Consider the following 13992-nt stretch of genomic DNA (forward strand, 5'->3'; position numbering starts at 1 on the left):
CTGTATTTCTTCCATTATAACTCTGACTATTCGTTAAAAGTACTCCATTGACTGTAAAGCCCTGCCATTTCATGATAGCTGATCCATTTTTCCTCTCAGCCTCAACCTTCTGCATTCTCCCCATATCCCTTCATGCCCTGATCAATCAAGAATCTATCAACTTCTGCCTTAAATATACATTAAAGATGACCTCCAAAGAATTCCAGATTCACTATTCTCTGGCTAAGGAAATTACTCATCTCTGTCCGAAAAGGACACTTCTATTCTGAGGCTGTGTCCTCTACTCTTTGACTCTCCCACCACAGGAAACATCCTCTGCACATCAACTCCACCAAGGCCTTTTGCCATTCAATAGGTTTCGATGAGGTCATCCTTCATTCCTCTGAATTCTAGTGAATACAGGCCCTGAGCACTCAGATGCTCTTCATATGACAAGCCATTCAATTCCTGGAATCATTTTCGTTAACCTCCTTTGAACCCTCTCCAGTTTCAGCACATCCATTCTAAGAGAAGGGGCCCAAGCCTGCGCACAATACTTCAAGTGAAGCTTCACTAGTGTTTTATAAAGTTTCAACATTACATCCTTGCTTTAATATTCTAATCCTCTTGAAATGAATGCTCACATTGCATTTGCCTTCCTCAACACAGACTCAAACTGCAAATTAACCTTTAGGGAATCCTACACAAGGACTCCCAAGATGCTTTGCACCTCAGTTTTTTGTATTTTCTCTCCATTTAGAAAATAGTCAACCCTTTCATTTCTTCTATCAATGTGCATGACATACACGTCCCGACACTCATCTCCCATTTCTTTGCCCATTCTCCTAATCTGTCTAAGTCCTTCTGAAGCCTCTCCACTTCCTCAAAACTACCTGCCCCTCCGCCTATCTTCATACCGTCTGCAAACTTTGCAACAAAGCCATCTGTTCCATCATCCAGATCATTGACGTATAACATAAAAAGAATCGGTCCCAACACAGGCACCTGTGGAACACCACTGGTCACCGGCAGCCAGTCAGAAAAGGCTCCCTTTATTTCCACTTTTTGCCTCCTGCCAACCAGCCACTGCTTTATCCATGCTAGAATCTTTCCTGTAATACCATGGGCTTGTAGCTTGTTCAGCAGCCTCACATGTGGCACCTTGTCAAAAGCCTTCTGAAAATCCAAGTATACAACATCAATCAATTCTCTTTTATCTATCCTGGTCGTTATTTCTTCAAAGACATCCAATAGATTTGTCAGGCAAGATATTCCCTTCAGGAAACCAAGCTGACTACAGCCTATTTTATCATGTGCCTCCGAGTACCCTGAGAATTGATCCTTAATAATCGACTTCAACATCTCCCCAACCACTGAGATCAGAATAACTGGCCTATAGTTTCCCTTCTTCTGCCTCTCTCCCTTCTTGAAGAGTGGAGAGACAGTTATAATTTTCCTGTCTTTCAGAACCATTCCAGAATCCAGTGATTCTTGAAAGATCATTACTAAAGCCTCTACAATGTCTTCAGTCACCTCTTTCAGAACTCTGGAGTGTACACCATTTGGTCCAGGTGACTTATCTATCTTCAAACCTTTCAGTTTCAAGAAGTTTCTCTTTACACACTTTTTGCTCCCTAACACCTGGAACTTCCACAGTGAAGACTGATGAAATGTACCGATTCAGTTCATCTGCCATTTTGTTGTCCCCCATTAATACATCTCCAGCATCATTTTCCAGCGATCCGATATCCACTCTAAAGAAACTTCTGGTATCTTCCTTAATATTACTGGCTAGCTTACTTTCATATTCCATCTTTAACTTCTTAAAGACTTTTGTAGTTTCCTTCTGTTGGTTTTTAAAAGCTTCCCAATCCAAAACTTCTCACTAATTTTTGCTGTATTATATGCCCTCTTTTTGGCTTTTATGTTGGATTTGACTTCTCCTGTTAGCCATGGCTGTGTCATCTTGCCTTTAGAATACTTGTTCCTCTTTGAGATGTATATACCCTGTGCCTTCCGAATTGCTTCCAGAAATTCCAGCCATTGCTGCTCTGCTGTCATCCCTGCCAGTGTTCATTTCCAATCAATTATGGCCAGCTCCTCTTTCATGCTTCTGTAATTCCCTTTACTTCAGTGTAATATGGTTACATCTAACTTTAGCTTCTCCTTCTCAAATTTCAGGGTGAATTCAATCGTATTTTGATCACTTTCCCCTAAGGGTCCTTTTACCTTAAGCTCTCTAATCAATTCTGGTTCATTGTACAACACCCGATACAGAATAGCTGATCCTCTAGTGGACTCAACCATGAGCTGCTCTAAAAAGCCATCTCATAGGCGCTATAAAAATTCCCCCTCCTGTAATCTAGCACCACCATGATTTTCCCAATCTATCTGCATATGGCAACTCCCCCATGTCTATTTTAACATTGCCCTTTTGGCACGCACTTTTTATTTCCTGTTGTAATTTGTAGACCACATCCTTACTACACTTTGGGGGTCTGTATGCAACTCCCATCAGGGTGTATTTACACTTGCAGTTCCTTAGCTCTATTTACAATGATTCAATACCTTCTGGCCCTATATCACCGCTTTCTAATGACTTGATTTCATTTTTTACCAACAGAGCAACACCACCCCTTCTACCTTCTTGCCTGTCCTTTCAATACAATGTGTATCCATGGACATTAAGCTCCCAGCTATAGTCTTCTTTCAGCCGTGATTTGGTGATGCCTTCAACATCATGCCTGCCAATCTATATCTGTGCTGCCTCTACCTTATTCCATATACTGCGTGCATTCAGATACAATACCTTCAGTCCTGTATTCACCCTTTTCAATTTTGTCACACTATGCTCAACCTTTTGATTCCTAACTTTGTCCGTGCTTATCTTATGGATTTTGGGCGGCTGATTGTGAAAATTACCACAAAATTTCCCTATCACACACCCTTTATAAAATTGCCTACGTTTGTTATTTCAATTCATAATTCAAGCCAGACTAACATGTGAAGATTAAGGAAGGCATTTTTGTTGGTCCACAAATCAAACAGGTCATCAAGGTCAGGCAGCTCAAAGAACCTCTACTGGGACCAGAGAAAATCGCATGGAATGCATTCAATGATTTGTTGAAAATTTCTAAGGTTACAAAATACATTTGATAAATGCAATGCTTTTCCATTCTTTCAGTTGTTTCCCCATAGCTAAGGGGGTAGGTGGTTAAATAGGCAGTGTAGTATCCATTGTTTAGCTGCCAGATATATACAAATATCAGGGTGGTAGAGCAACACCTTATATTCCATCTGGATACTCTCCAACCTGATGGCATGAATATCAATTTCTCTTTCCAGTAAACAAATTCACCCCTACCTCCTCTATTCCCCACTCCGACCTTTTACTTTCTCTATCATTTTGCTCTGGGTTCCCTCCTCCTTCCTTTTCTCCCATGGTCCACTCTCCTCTCCAATTAGTTTCTTTCTTTTCCAGCCCTTAATCGTTCCCACCTACCTGGCTTCACCTATCATCTTCCAGTTAGCCTCTTTCCCTTCAATCCCCCACCTTTTTATTTTGGCATCTTTGCCCTTCCTTCTCAGTCCCAAAGAAGGGTCTCAGCCCAAAACTTTGACTGTTTACTCTTTTCCAGAGATACTGCCTGACCTGCTGAGTTCCTCCAGCATTTTGTGTGTGTTGCTATCAATAAGTAATGTTCAGGCTGCTGTAATGGTTAGGGGAGCATTCATGTGTACCTGATAACTGCAAGTGACATAAGGACTGTGAAGATCAAGATGTTAATCAGAACAAATTTGATCTTGGTTCTGCTCTTTTCACACACTTCACTCCACTTGATGCATTCAATTCATAATTCTGAACACAAAGTCAACCTCCTGAAGGAACTCAACAGCTCAATCCACTGAGTTCCTCTAGCAGATTGCATGTTGCTCCAGATTCCAGTATCTGCAGTCTCTTGTGTCTCCATAATGTCAACTTCCACCTACAGTACTTAAAAGGAAACATGAACCACAAATGAGTTTGCAGCTGGGTTATTTCTTGTGACTGCTGATGCAATTGTCCATAATGTTGGAATTTTCTTGGATCTGCCGAAAATCTGACCTTATGACAGGGAATGGTCACTGGTGTGGAAGCACATTCAGTTCTCTTGGCAACATTAAAAGCCTGCACTGAGAAAAGTTACCAGATGTGTGTGGCCTGGTAGAATTTCCTCTGGGAATTAGTGATTGAACAAGTGAAAAGAAACCATGGAAGGGAAGGACGGCAACTTTCCAGAAAACCACAAGGAGAAGCCAAACAGTAGGACAGCATGTTGGCCCACTGTCTCCAGGGACATTTTCCTTAATTCATCTTTGGAAAGGATCAATGTTGATCAGTGGTGCATGGAAAAGAGATTATAACTGAAATTGGCCAACTGATACAGCTACATTGAGATCTGAGCTTAAAGGAACTTTTCCCCTGGATGCCACAGATCTCTAGAGCACTATTATAGAGGTAAGGCAAAGTACAAGGGAGGGAGGACATGGTGGTTCATCTGTGTTTATACAGTGCATGTAATGTCCCAATGCCATGACGAGCTCAATGTCACTAGAAGATGTGGGGCAATCACAGAGGCAGCTGGGATGTGGTTTGCATTAAAATGTGGTGAATGGTAATGGGACAACCAGATTCTTCTCTGAATGTCCAAAAAAATCACCAGTTGCAGCAAGAAGCTCCAGTTTATTTTGGTAATGGAAATGGTGTGTGGTTTGCAACCTGTGATGTCACCAGATTCTCCGAAAGATCAGCCATGCTAATTTGAGTTGTGCAGATGAATTGAGTGATGAGTGTAATTTCTCCTTAAAGTGATTGCTAGTGTGATCCATCCTGATGAAGCAGTTTTTATGTGCAAATAAAAAATGGTCACTAGTGAACACAAATTTTGCTTCTCTCCTTTATTCTGCTGGCTGTTATCATTCCTTGGTCCTCTGTTCCACCTGTATTTGAACCATCTGGGGAAGTCAAAGGCTGAATACTATATAATAATGCTTATCTACTCATGACTCGTAAAGAAACAAGGGAGGAGGTTGAAGAGAGGATGAAAATGCAGTGGAAGTGAAAACTAGGGGAAGGGGTTGTAATGTAGACAGCACACTTCAGGTGGCTCTAAATAATTCAAAAAATTATGGATAACCTTATCCTCACTTCCCTTTCCACTGATTATCCATCCTCCTCTTTCCACACTTCAGATAAACAGGATGAACAGATGACAATTCACATTTCATTTCAATTTCAGATACTTAAGTACAGTAGGTTCTGATTAATGGGGCTATTGGTTAATTGGGGCAGCTACTTAGTTGGGACAACTCTTAAAGTGTAAAAACTAATCTAGAAAGTAGCTGAGATTTCCTTCATTTGTCTGGGACACTCTGCCACTTGATTGGGACAGGAGCCTGTTGCTGAATAGTTTCTAGTTAGTAGCAGTTGCAAGCACTTGCGTGGCCAGTAGACACCACACTGTGCTGAGAGTGAGCAGTTTTTATACAGCATTAGTTGCGTGTGCTTGTGTTTAAAAGCGGTGATTTTTGTCACTGACAGCTGGCAAGAAATAAGCAGTAAGACAATTCAGAACTGTTTTGCTCACTATAGTTTGACAGAAACAGCATGGAGTGAAAATGAAACAATGTCATTACTTCAACAAGTTAGGAACTATGAAGAATTTGACAGTATCGACAATCATCTTGAATGTTACAATGAAAATGAAGATTTGGAAGATGCAAATTCCGCAAGCAGTGTATGAAGGCAGTCTATCATTTGCTCTAGATGTCTGCGCTGATTTTGCTCATTTACGGTTAATCAAAACAAACACAGCAGTATACACTGGATTAATTCTTCCATCGATAACTATTAGGAACTAATACATGATTTTATAGTACTGTGGTAGTATTGGTAGTGTTCTAATCTGTTCCGTATTTCATTTAAATACATAATTTGTTACTCAGTTAAATGGTAGTGTATTTTTCATATATTTTGAATTATTTCCATGCAACTTCAGCTAATTGGAGAAGCCGTTTAACTGGGCCAAAATGTACTGGTCCCCAATATGTCCCAATTAACCAGAATCCACCCTACTCCCTCCATTGCAATCTGGTTACCTTTACCCTCTTTTCCTCTGGCGGCTGACTTTCCATTAAGGAAACTGCAGGTAGCCGAGGAGAAGGACCTTGAGTAGCTCTGGCCCCAATTTCAACCCAAGCCAACTTGACTGAAGCAACAGAGTGACACAGGTGCATGCAAATACTGTTGCTCTGTAAGGTTAAAGTCTCATCAGAACACCGAAGATCAGACTGATGGACTGCTATGATTACCTGGAAGTAACTTGAACAGTGGCATTCTCGGTAGAGATGGCGCCACTCCACATGTATCTCTGACCTGTCTTTAGTATAATTGTATCATCATAATTTTCTACTCTTTTTTTTCATTTCAGAGGACCTGTCCTGGGTCCAGCATGTAAACGCAATTACAAAGAAAGCACGGCAAAACCTCTACTTCCTTAAGAGTTTGTTGGCATGACATCTAAAACTTTGACAAACTTCTATGGATGTGCAGTGGAGAATATATTGCCTGGCTGCAACACAGCCTGGTATGGATACACCAATGCCCTTGGAAGGAAAATCCTACAAAAAAGGACCCCCACCACCCAGGCTAAGCTCTCTATCACTGCTGCACTCAGGAGTGAGGTACAGGAACCTCAGGACTCACTTCACCAGGTTCAGGAACAGTTAGTACCCCTCAACCATCATGCTCTCAAACCAAATGGGATAATTCCATTCAACTTAACTTGCCCCATCATTGAAATGTTCCCCCAACATATGGAATCACTTTCAAGGACTCTTCATCTCATTTTCTTCATGTTTACTGCTTACTTATTTATTATTACCATCTCTTTCTTTTAGAATTTGCACGTTCTGTTGTCTTTTGCACATTGGTTGAACACCCAAGACGGTGTGGTCTTTCGTTAATTCTATTATTGATTTACTGTGTATGCCTGCAAGAAAATGAATCTCAGGGTTGTATATGGTGACATATATGTACTTTGGTAATTAATTTACTTTGAACTTTGACTCCAGCCATCCTGCAATAACCACAGTGCCCTGTCCCATGAGTATTTGCTCTATCTAATGAAAATCAACTGACATGCTCTTTGTCCTCTGGTCTTTCCACCACCTCCTACTCTTATTGAACTACAGAAATGTACGTCACAGAAATGACCCCTTTGGGCCATCTGATCCATGCTGACTCTGACAATGATCTCATCTCATTTGCCCACATTAGGGCCCATATCCCACTATGCCTTTCCTATTAAAGTATTTGACCAAATGCCTTTTAAAGATTATAAATGTATCTGCCTCCATCACCTTCTCTGGCAGCTCATTCCAGATATTTATGACCCTCTGTATGAAAAGCCTAAGCTTCAGATGTCCACAAAATTTTCCCTTATCATCTTAAACCATGTCCTCTTGGGAAAAAATATTCTCACTATCTGTTTTATCTGGGTCCCTGACAATTTTAAAAACTTAACTAAGATCACCTCTCAGCCTCTTTTGTTCCAGTAAGAATAAATCCAGGCTGCACAACCCCTCTTTAGAACTACATTTCCGGTAACGTCCAGGTAAATCTTTGATGCACCCTCTCTGCATGTCACCATCCCCTGCAACAAAGATCATGTTAGAGGATGTCTACGATAGGTTTGGATGATGTTATTGCATGATTGGATAGTTCTCATTCTGTCTGAGCTGAGTTATTGGTGAGGTTGGCAACACTTCTAATTATATGACAGCGAGGTTAGGGTTTGAAGGGCTGTGTTCTGATTGATAAGATTGTTGAGAGTAATATTGTTAAAGTGAATAGAACCCAAGATAAAGCTCATGGTTATTGCAAGATATTCCAACTTGAAGAACGCAGTCAGTATCTTTGATAACTCATTTGTTCAATTTTTATCTGAATTGCATCACCAGTCTTGGAGTATCCCTCCTGACAGTGACTTCCAAAACTACAAGTGGAAACTATACCAGAATACTTCTGAATTCCTCTCAGTATGTGTCTGAAGAACAAGATCTCAGTCAACTCCAAAAGATGCAATTCAGAAGTATGCTGGTATAATTTCCACTTGTCTTGTTGAAAGCAGTAGAAAAGTCACTGAAGCAACTCAACACCTGCTCATTTGGCGTTTCATTCTCTGCCTTAAACAGCATCTGCCATCAACACATTGTAGCTTCAATGTGTACCATCAACATAATGAAATTTGTCTGCTCACTTTGGCCTTTTCGATGAAAGATTAGTTCATTCATTCTGAAACATCAGTTTGCTTCACAGATATTGCCTAATCTATCAAGTATTATAGTCTTTTCTGTTTATGTGTCCTGTTTAGTCTTTACGGTTTTAATAGAGTCATGTCTTATTTCCTTGAAACCTATTCTCATGTACCATTCCACAGCAACTGAAAATCACTCAATAAAAATGAAAACACCAGCAGGTCAGGCAACAAGTGTGGAGAGAGAAACAGCTAACATTTCAGGAACAGAACCTTAATGGAGCAGTTAAGGAGTAATCAAGGACAGAATTTGTTTCTTTATTTCTAATGGCACATGTGCCCAGCAAGCCAGAACATGCAAATAAAGAAAAGGTAAACCTGGAATCATTCAGCAGCTGCATCTACCCCTTTGACCCGTAGATACCAGGGGTATTTCTCCATTTCTTGTTGCGCCCCAGAAGTGCTCTCTCTTTGTTTGTCCAACTTCCAGAATTGCATTAATTTCTTGTATTGTGATTTTATTTCCATTGTAATATCCAAGATAACAGATTTGTTGCATATCTCAGCACGGGCCAGGTCTCAGTGTATTAGGTTCATGGGTGCCCTTGAAGTTGGTGATTGTTGGTTCCCATCCAATAAAACTGCGGAGCACTAAGCTAGGCAATCCAAAAATATAACTCCAATTTGGAAACGTAGTTTGAATTGCCTACTCAGGGAGTCTGGATTAAAGACAGTAACAATTACTGAGGTAATCTTATAGCCTGAGTGCACATATGTTTTATTATGTTTGCTCTTTCATATTTTCACTTCATTCCAATATAGAACATTTATCTTATCAAATATGAGCCAACTGTCAAAGCAATCCCATCTCTCCAACTCCTCCACTTACTTACCTGCAATGCATTCTCTCACACATGCACACTGACATGCTTTTGATTCTCCTACCACACAATAATACTGGGGGGAGCAGTTATTGGAATGTGGATGGAAACAGGAGCACACCAGGGAAAACAATGTGGTCACATGGAGTTTGTGCAAATTCTACACAGCCAGCACTGGAGGTCAAAACAGAAACTATCTCATTGAAGCTGTGCAGACATCTGCTTTACCTGTAGCATCACTGTGCTTGTGAATAAGGTGTCAAATAATTCCAAAACTGTACATAAGCTGTATTTGTATTTATAATACACCCTGTTAGCACCTGGGATTTCACATCATTCACTCCATCCATCATCCATCACTGTTCTTCTCTCCCCCCACCCCAACATTTAATGGTCAGCATGCCAAGTGAAGTCACTGCCTTAGCAAAAAACTGTTGGCTGATAATTGTAGCGTGTTCAGCTTTATTTGGAGTTCTTTAAGCAATTTTAATTACAGACAAGGGCAGGTCAAAGGCTGTGCAGTGAGTGACTCACAGTGACTGAATGAACAGTCTACTTGTCTGGCATTCCATTTGCAGTGTTGAACAATAAATCCATCGACTCTGTACAGGCCAAGAAGTTAATTTGCTGTCACCTTCTCAAGGGAAAGAAAAGACATTCCTATCACTATCACAAACATCCCAAAAATAAATCTGACTTCCATCAATTATATTTGGCGACAGCTCTTCAACTAAAACTAACCTTCATAATAAAGTTCTTGTTCTAAACCACCCCCAAAATGATAAATATGTTTACTTTATGCATAAACCTTCTCTGTTAAATTTTGATACCTTAATTTAAAAAAAATAAACAAAACTGCAGATGTTGGAATCTGAAACAAAAAATGAAAATGATGGAAGAACTCAGCCTCTCAAGCAGCATCTGTGTTAAAGAGAAACCAGTCAAACTTACACATCAGGGTATCTTCCCCAGAACTGAGTAGGATTCAGGAACCGAGAAGGGACCCTGCACTGAAAGGTTAACTGGTTTCGCTCACTACACACACTGTTTGAATGCTGACTTCATCCAGCATTTTCTGTTTCCTGTTTGAATTAGCAAACAGAATTCCATGGAACCTTCTGAGATCCACTACAAAATGAGCATCTAAAAGAAAAATACCTAGGAAAAGAAAACTATGTAGAAATAAAATACAGGAACAAGACACAAAGTGGTAGTCATTATTTCATCCAGTACTACTGCTCTGTTTTATTCAAATTACAATTTCAGTGTTGCTATACCAGGGATTTATGCATTAATAACTAACAAATAGCTTTCCATTAGCCAATTGGTCAGTGGATTTTATAAACATTTTTTTGCAAACACTAATAAAGTCTACCCACAACCTGCCATGGATACTCAGATCATGTATTTTGTTTTCACAGAAATTACCTTGAAAATGAACCTAGTGCATTTTTAATTGACAGTGATTTAGATTTGGGAATTCTCTGTTTAGCATATTGCTCACCAGTTAACAATCTTCACTTAGAGATGAAATATTAATGGCAAGAGGATCAAATGTGCAACAGGAATCTGGTTAATAGCCAGCGGGCTGTATTCATAATGGGAAGTTCCCCTCTGACCAACTGTCATAACTACCTTAAGGATAACACCAACTACAGTGGTTAACTTTACAATGTGGTAAAGTTTTGAAACCTCACTTTCAAAAGTTAAAATTTGAGGGGCTATTTATTCATTTCAAAACAATAGTTATTCATGATAAATTCCTTACATAGATCCCACCTGGTAAACGCAATTGCCTGAGGGACAATTTAGTGAACTGAATTTTTGATAGCTTAGAGCAAAATTCCAGAATATTTACCTACTCTAAGATCTCATTTATTTATCTCTAGTTTGTTAATTTTCACAGATGACACATTTATGCTCGAAGCGCCACAGAAACTAGCATATTGATCATTTTTGTCTGTACTATCATTTGTCATTTTTATATTGGATGACAGCTAATTTCAGAGAGTTGTAAAGAGATCTCTCACAGATGGTATCAAACATTTGCAGGTAAAACTGTAAATAAACAATGGAAGGCCTCTGAAGAGGAACAGTTCTGGTGCAGAGCAAACATATTTCAGAGAGGGGGAAGGATGAGGTTCAGGGATGATGGAAGATTTGAAAGGTCAAAAGAAACGGAGAGAAAAAATGGGCTAAGATAAAATTAAGGTTCCTAGTTCAGCAGAAAACAAAACTGAAGACAAGAAGACAGAGTTGAAGTTAAAAAAATCAAATAAACATAATAGTGTGCAAAGGAAGAGATAACAACGTTATGTATGATTTGGCTATCACCAATATTCCCCCTGAATCAGAAGTTTGTGAACGCCTGCTCGAGATTCAGCTGACATGAGTACTGCACTGCCTATCTGCTCAGGTCAACATAGAAGTTCCCATGATAGTATTCAAAAGAAGAGTAGGTGAGTTATCCCTGTAGGAAATACAATATACTAATGAGGAAGAACCCATAGCTACTGCCTTGCTTCCCTATACTACCACGGTTTCAGGAAGGATTACCAGGATCCTGAAGAAATACTGGATTAATACCCGTAAACCTATAAGGAAGCTCAAAGCACAGCTCAAAGCTCAAAGATGACCTGGAACTCAGCTCAGCTGGTGTTTAGAGGATTCCAAGTGAATGCAGAGCAGCATATATCGGCCAGACGGGATGCATGATGGAAACCCGCATCAAGGAGCACCAGAAGTGTATCCGTTGGGTTAACCAGAGAAATCAGCAGGGCAATGACCACTGGATTGACTTTGACAGCACAAAACTACTGTGCCATGCCAATAGCTTTTGGGAGTGCTTGGTGAAGGAAGCCATTGAAATTAAGAGTAGAGAATAAGAATTTCAACACCGGCAAAGGTCTTGCTCTTAGTAAGAACTGGAATATGATTTTAAACAAGATGGCACAGCAGAAACCTGATTGGTTGAGGACTGACCAATCAGAAGGCACGGACAGCGGGAACTGAATATACATACCGCCAGACTAGATATGCCTAGGCATCATCCCTGATGAAGATGGTGGACTTCATCATGAAAATGTCGATTAAAATTTACTCTGTACCCAGCTGTAAGCCCCTGAAGACGTTGCATAATATTTATCCCTCAAAATCAACTTTCTGACTGCACACATGAAATAATGAAATAATACATGTTTCTGGTGGCTAATATTAAGTCAGCGTGAGGGCATCAGCTATCGGTTGTAGTTATCTTCAATGGCTTGGTTCCAATGTGGAATCCGTTGTGCAGGTATAAATACAAACAACCACCACACTCACACGCTCTAACTGATTACTGCCTTGTTGCTTCCAGAAGCAAAATGTTAATAAACAATGGGTGCAGGTTTGAAGTAATAGGCAAAAGGACCAGAGATGGCATAAACATGTGCATGCAGAAAATTGTTAAGATCTTCAATTTGGCCTGCCTTAATGCTAATTAAAATGGCTAATTAAACTGATGTGTAAACAAATACAGAGCTATAGTAGAAAGTGCAGAAAAGCAATACCGATCGAGTAGATCTTTCAACCAGCAAGAGATTAATTGATCAAATGGCTTATATCTTTCAATGACTCTTTTTGAATAGCCTATATTCACCCAATCATTTAACTACTCATTGCACCATACCCCTCTCTCAAACTTCTTTAGTGAAAACAAACTTAGTTCTGCATCTCCCTCTCTCTCTCCACACAACTTGTAAAGCAACATCTTGAAACTATTTCTATTGCTTTCTTGGATCTCTTTTAAATGTGCCAGAAGCCTTTTAAAGGTAAAATACTCAGAAGTGCAGAAAGTAAGTGTAACTTGATAATTTAACACGCCAAGTGATTGAACTCAAATGAAACACAGATTGGACAGCAATTTTATAACAAATTCATGCCCTTATGTGGAGGTCCTTTAGTAACTTCTTTTGCTGATCAAAATTTGTTCCTGTTATATTAAAATAGATTATATTATCAATTATATAAATTATTTGTATTACCCTGCCATTTACAAATTGACTTCTATGTTTGTTAACATTGTGAGTGGGCAAGTAATTGGTCTTAAAAAAATTGACTGCCAACTGTTTCAGAATGCCCTGAGAATATGAAACCTGTTTTACAGATGGAACACAATACTCTACTGTTTGTTTTTTAAACAAAACCAAAGTTAAGTTACACAAGTTATGCTAACACAAAATAATGCAAGAAATTTAATTATGAATGGTACAAAATATGTTGGTGAAAATTGCTGCATATTTCTATTAACTATATATCTAAACTTTAAAAAACACTTAGACATGAAAAATAGGACAAAAGATAATCAGTCTTCAAAAGGTTTTGGAACTTCCTTATCAGTTTCCTGTAAATAAGCCATTTTCAACAAGTAGTCTGCAGATATTGCTGATTTTATCGTTTTATCCTCTTTCAGCTTGCATAATACTGCAATAAAATTGAACCAAATATTCAAACAAAGCTTCAGACTGGGAATAGATTTTCTAAGAAGGTTTATCACAACAGATCATCAATTGCAACAGACAAGCTGTCTGTAATTAAATCTACTTACAGTCCCTGACACTTGAGAAGCACTCTCAAATTCTTCTTCATCTTGCATCACTCTTTCCACCCCCAGCAATGGAGCTGTTCCAAGAGAATACATAACTCATTTCCAGAAGTCACTTTGAACAATAATTATTCTCATAAAGTATGGCCATAAATATTATGTTAAAATAAATAAGACCCAAGCACATTCTGTAGAAAACATATCACAATTGACTCTAGTATTTGATGCTACATAAAAGAGCACAAAAAATCTA

At 39.2% G+C, this 13992-nt stretch overlaps 1 protein-coding gene across 3 annotated transcripts in view; it reads right to left on the reverse strand.

The window, feature by feature from the left end:
- Positions 1-13992, reverse strand: part of c1h8orf34 (chromosome 1 C8orf34 homolog) — a 304839-nt gene that overhangs the window by 47614 nt on the left and 243233 nt on the right. For all 3 annotated transcript variants that reach the window (XM_073040956.1, XM_073040965.1, XM_073040946.1), the window contains exon 10: positions 13743-13816. In XM_073040956.1, the coding sequence (XP_072897057.1) occupies positions 13743-13816 (74 nt within the window). The remainder of the gene's footprint in view (positions 1-13742; positions 13817-13992) is intronic.

This window comes from Hemitrygon akajei, chromosome 1 (genome assembly GCF_048418815.1).
Source record: "Hemitrygon akajei chromosome 1, sHemAka1.3, whole genome shotgun sequence".
Lineage (NCBI taxonomy): Eukaryota > Metazoa > Chordata > Chondrichthyes > Myliobatiformes > Dasyatidae > Hemitrygon > Hemitrygon akajei.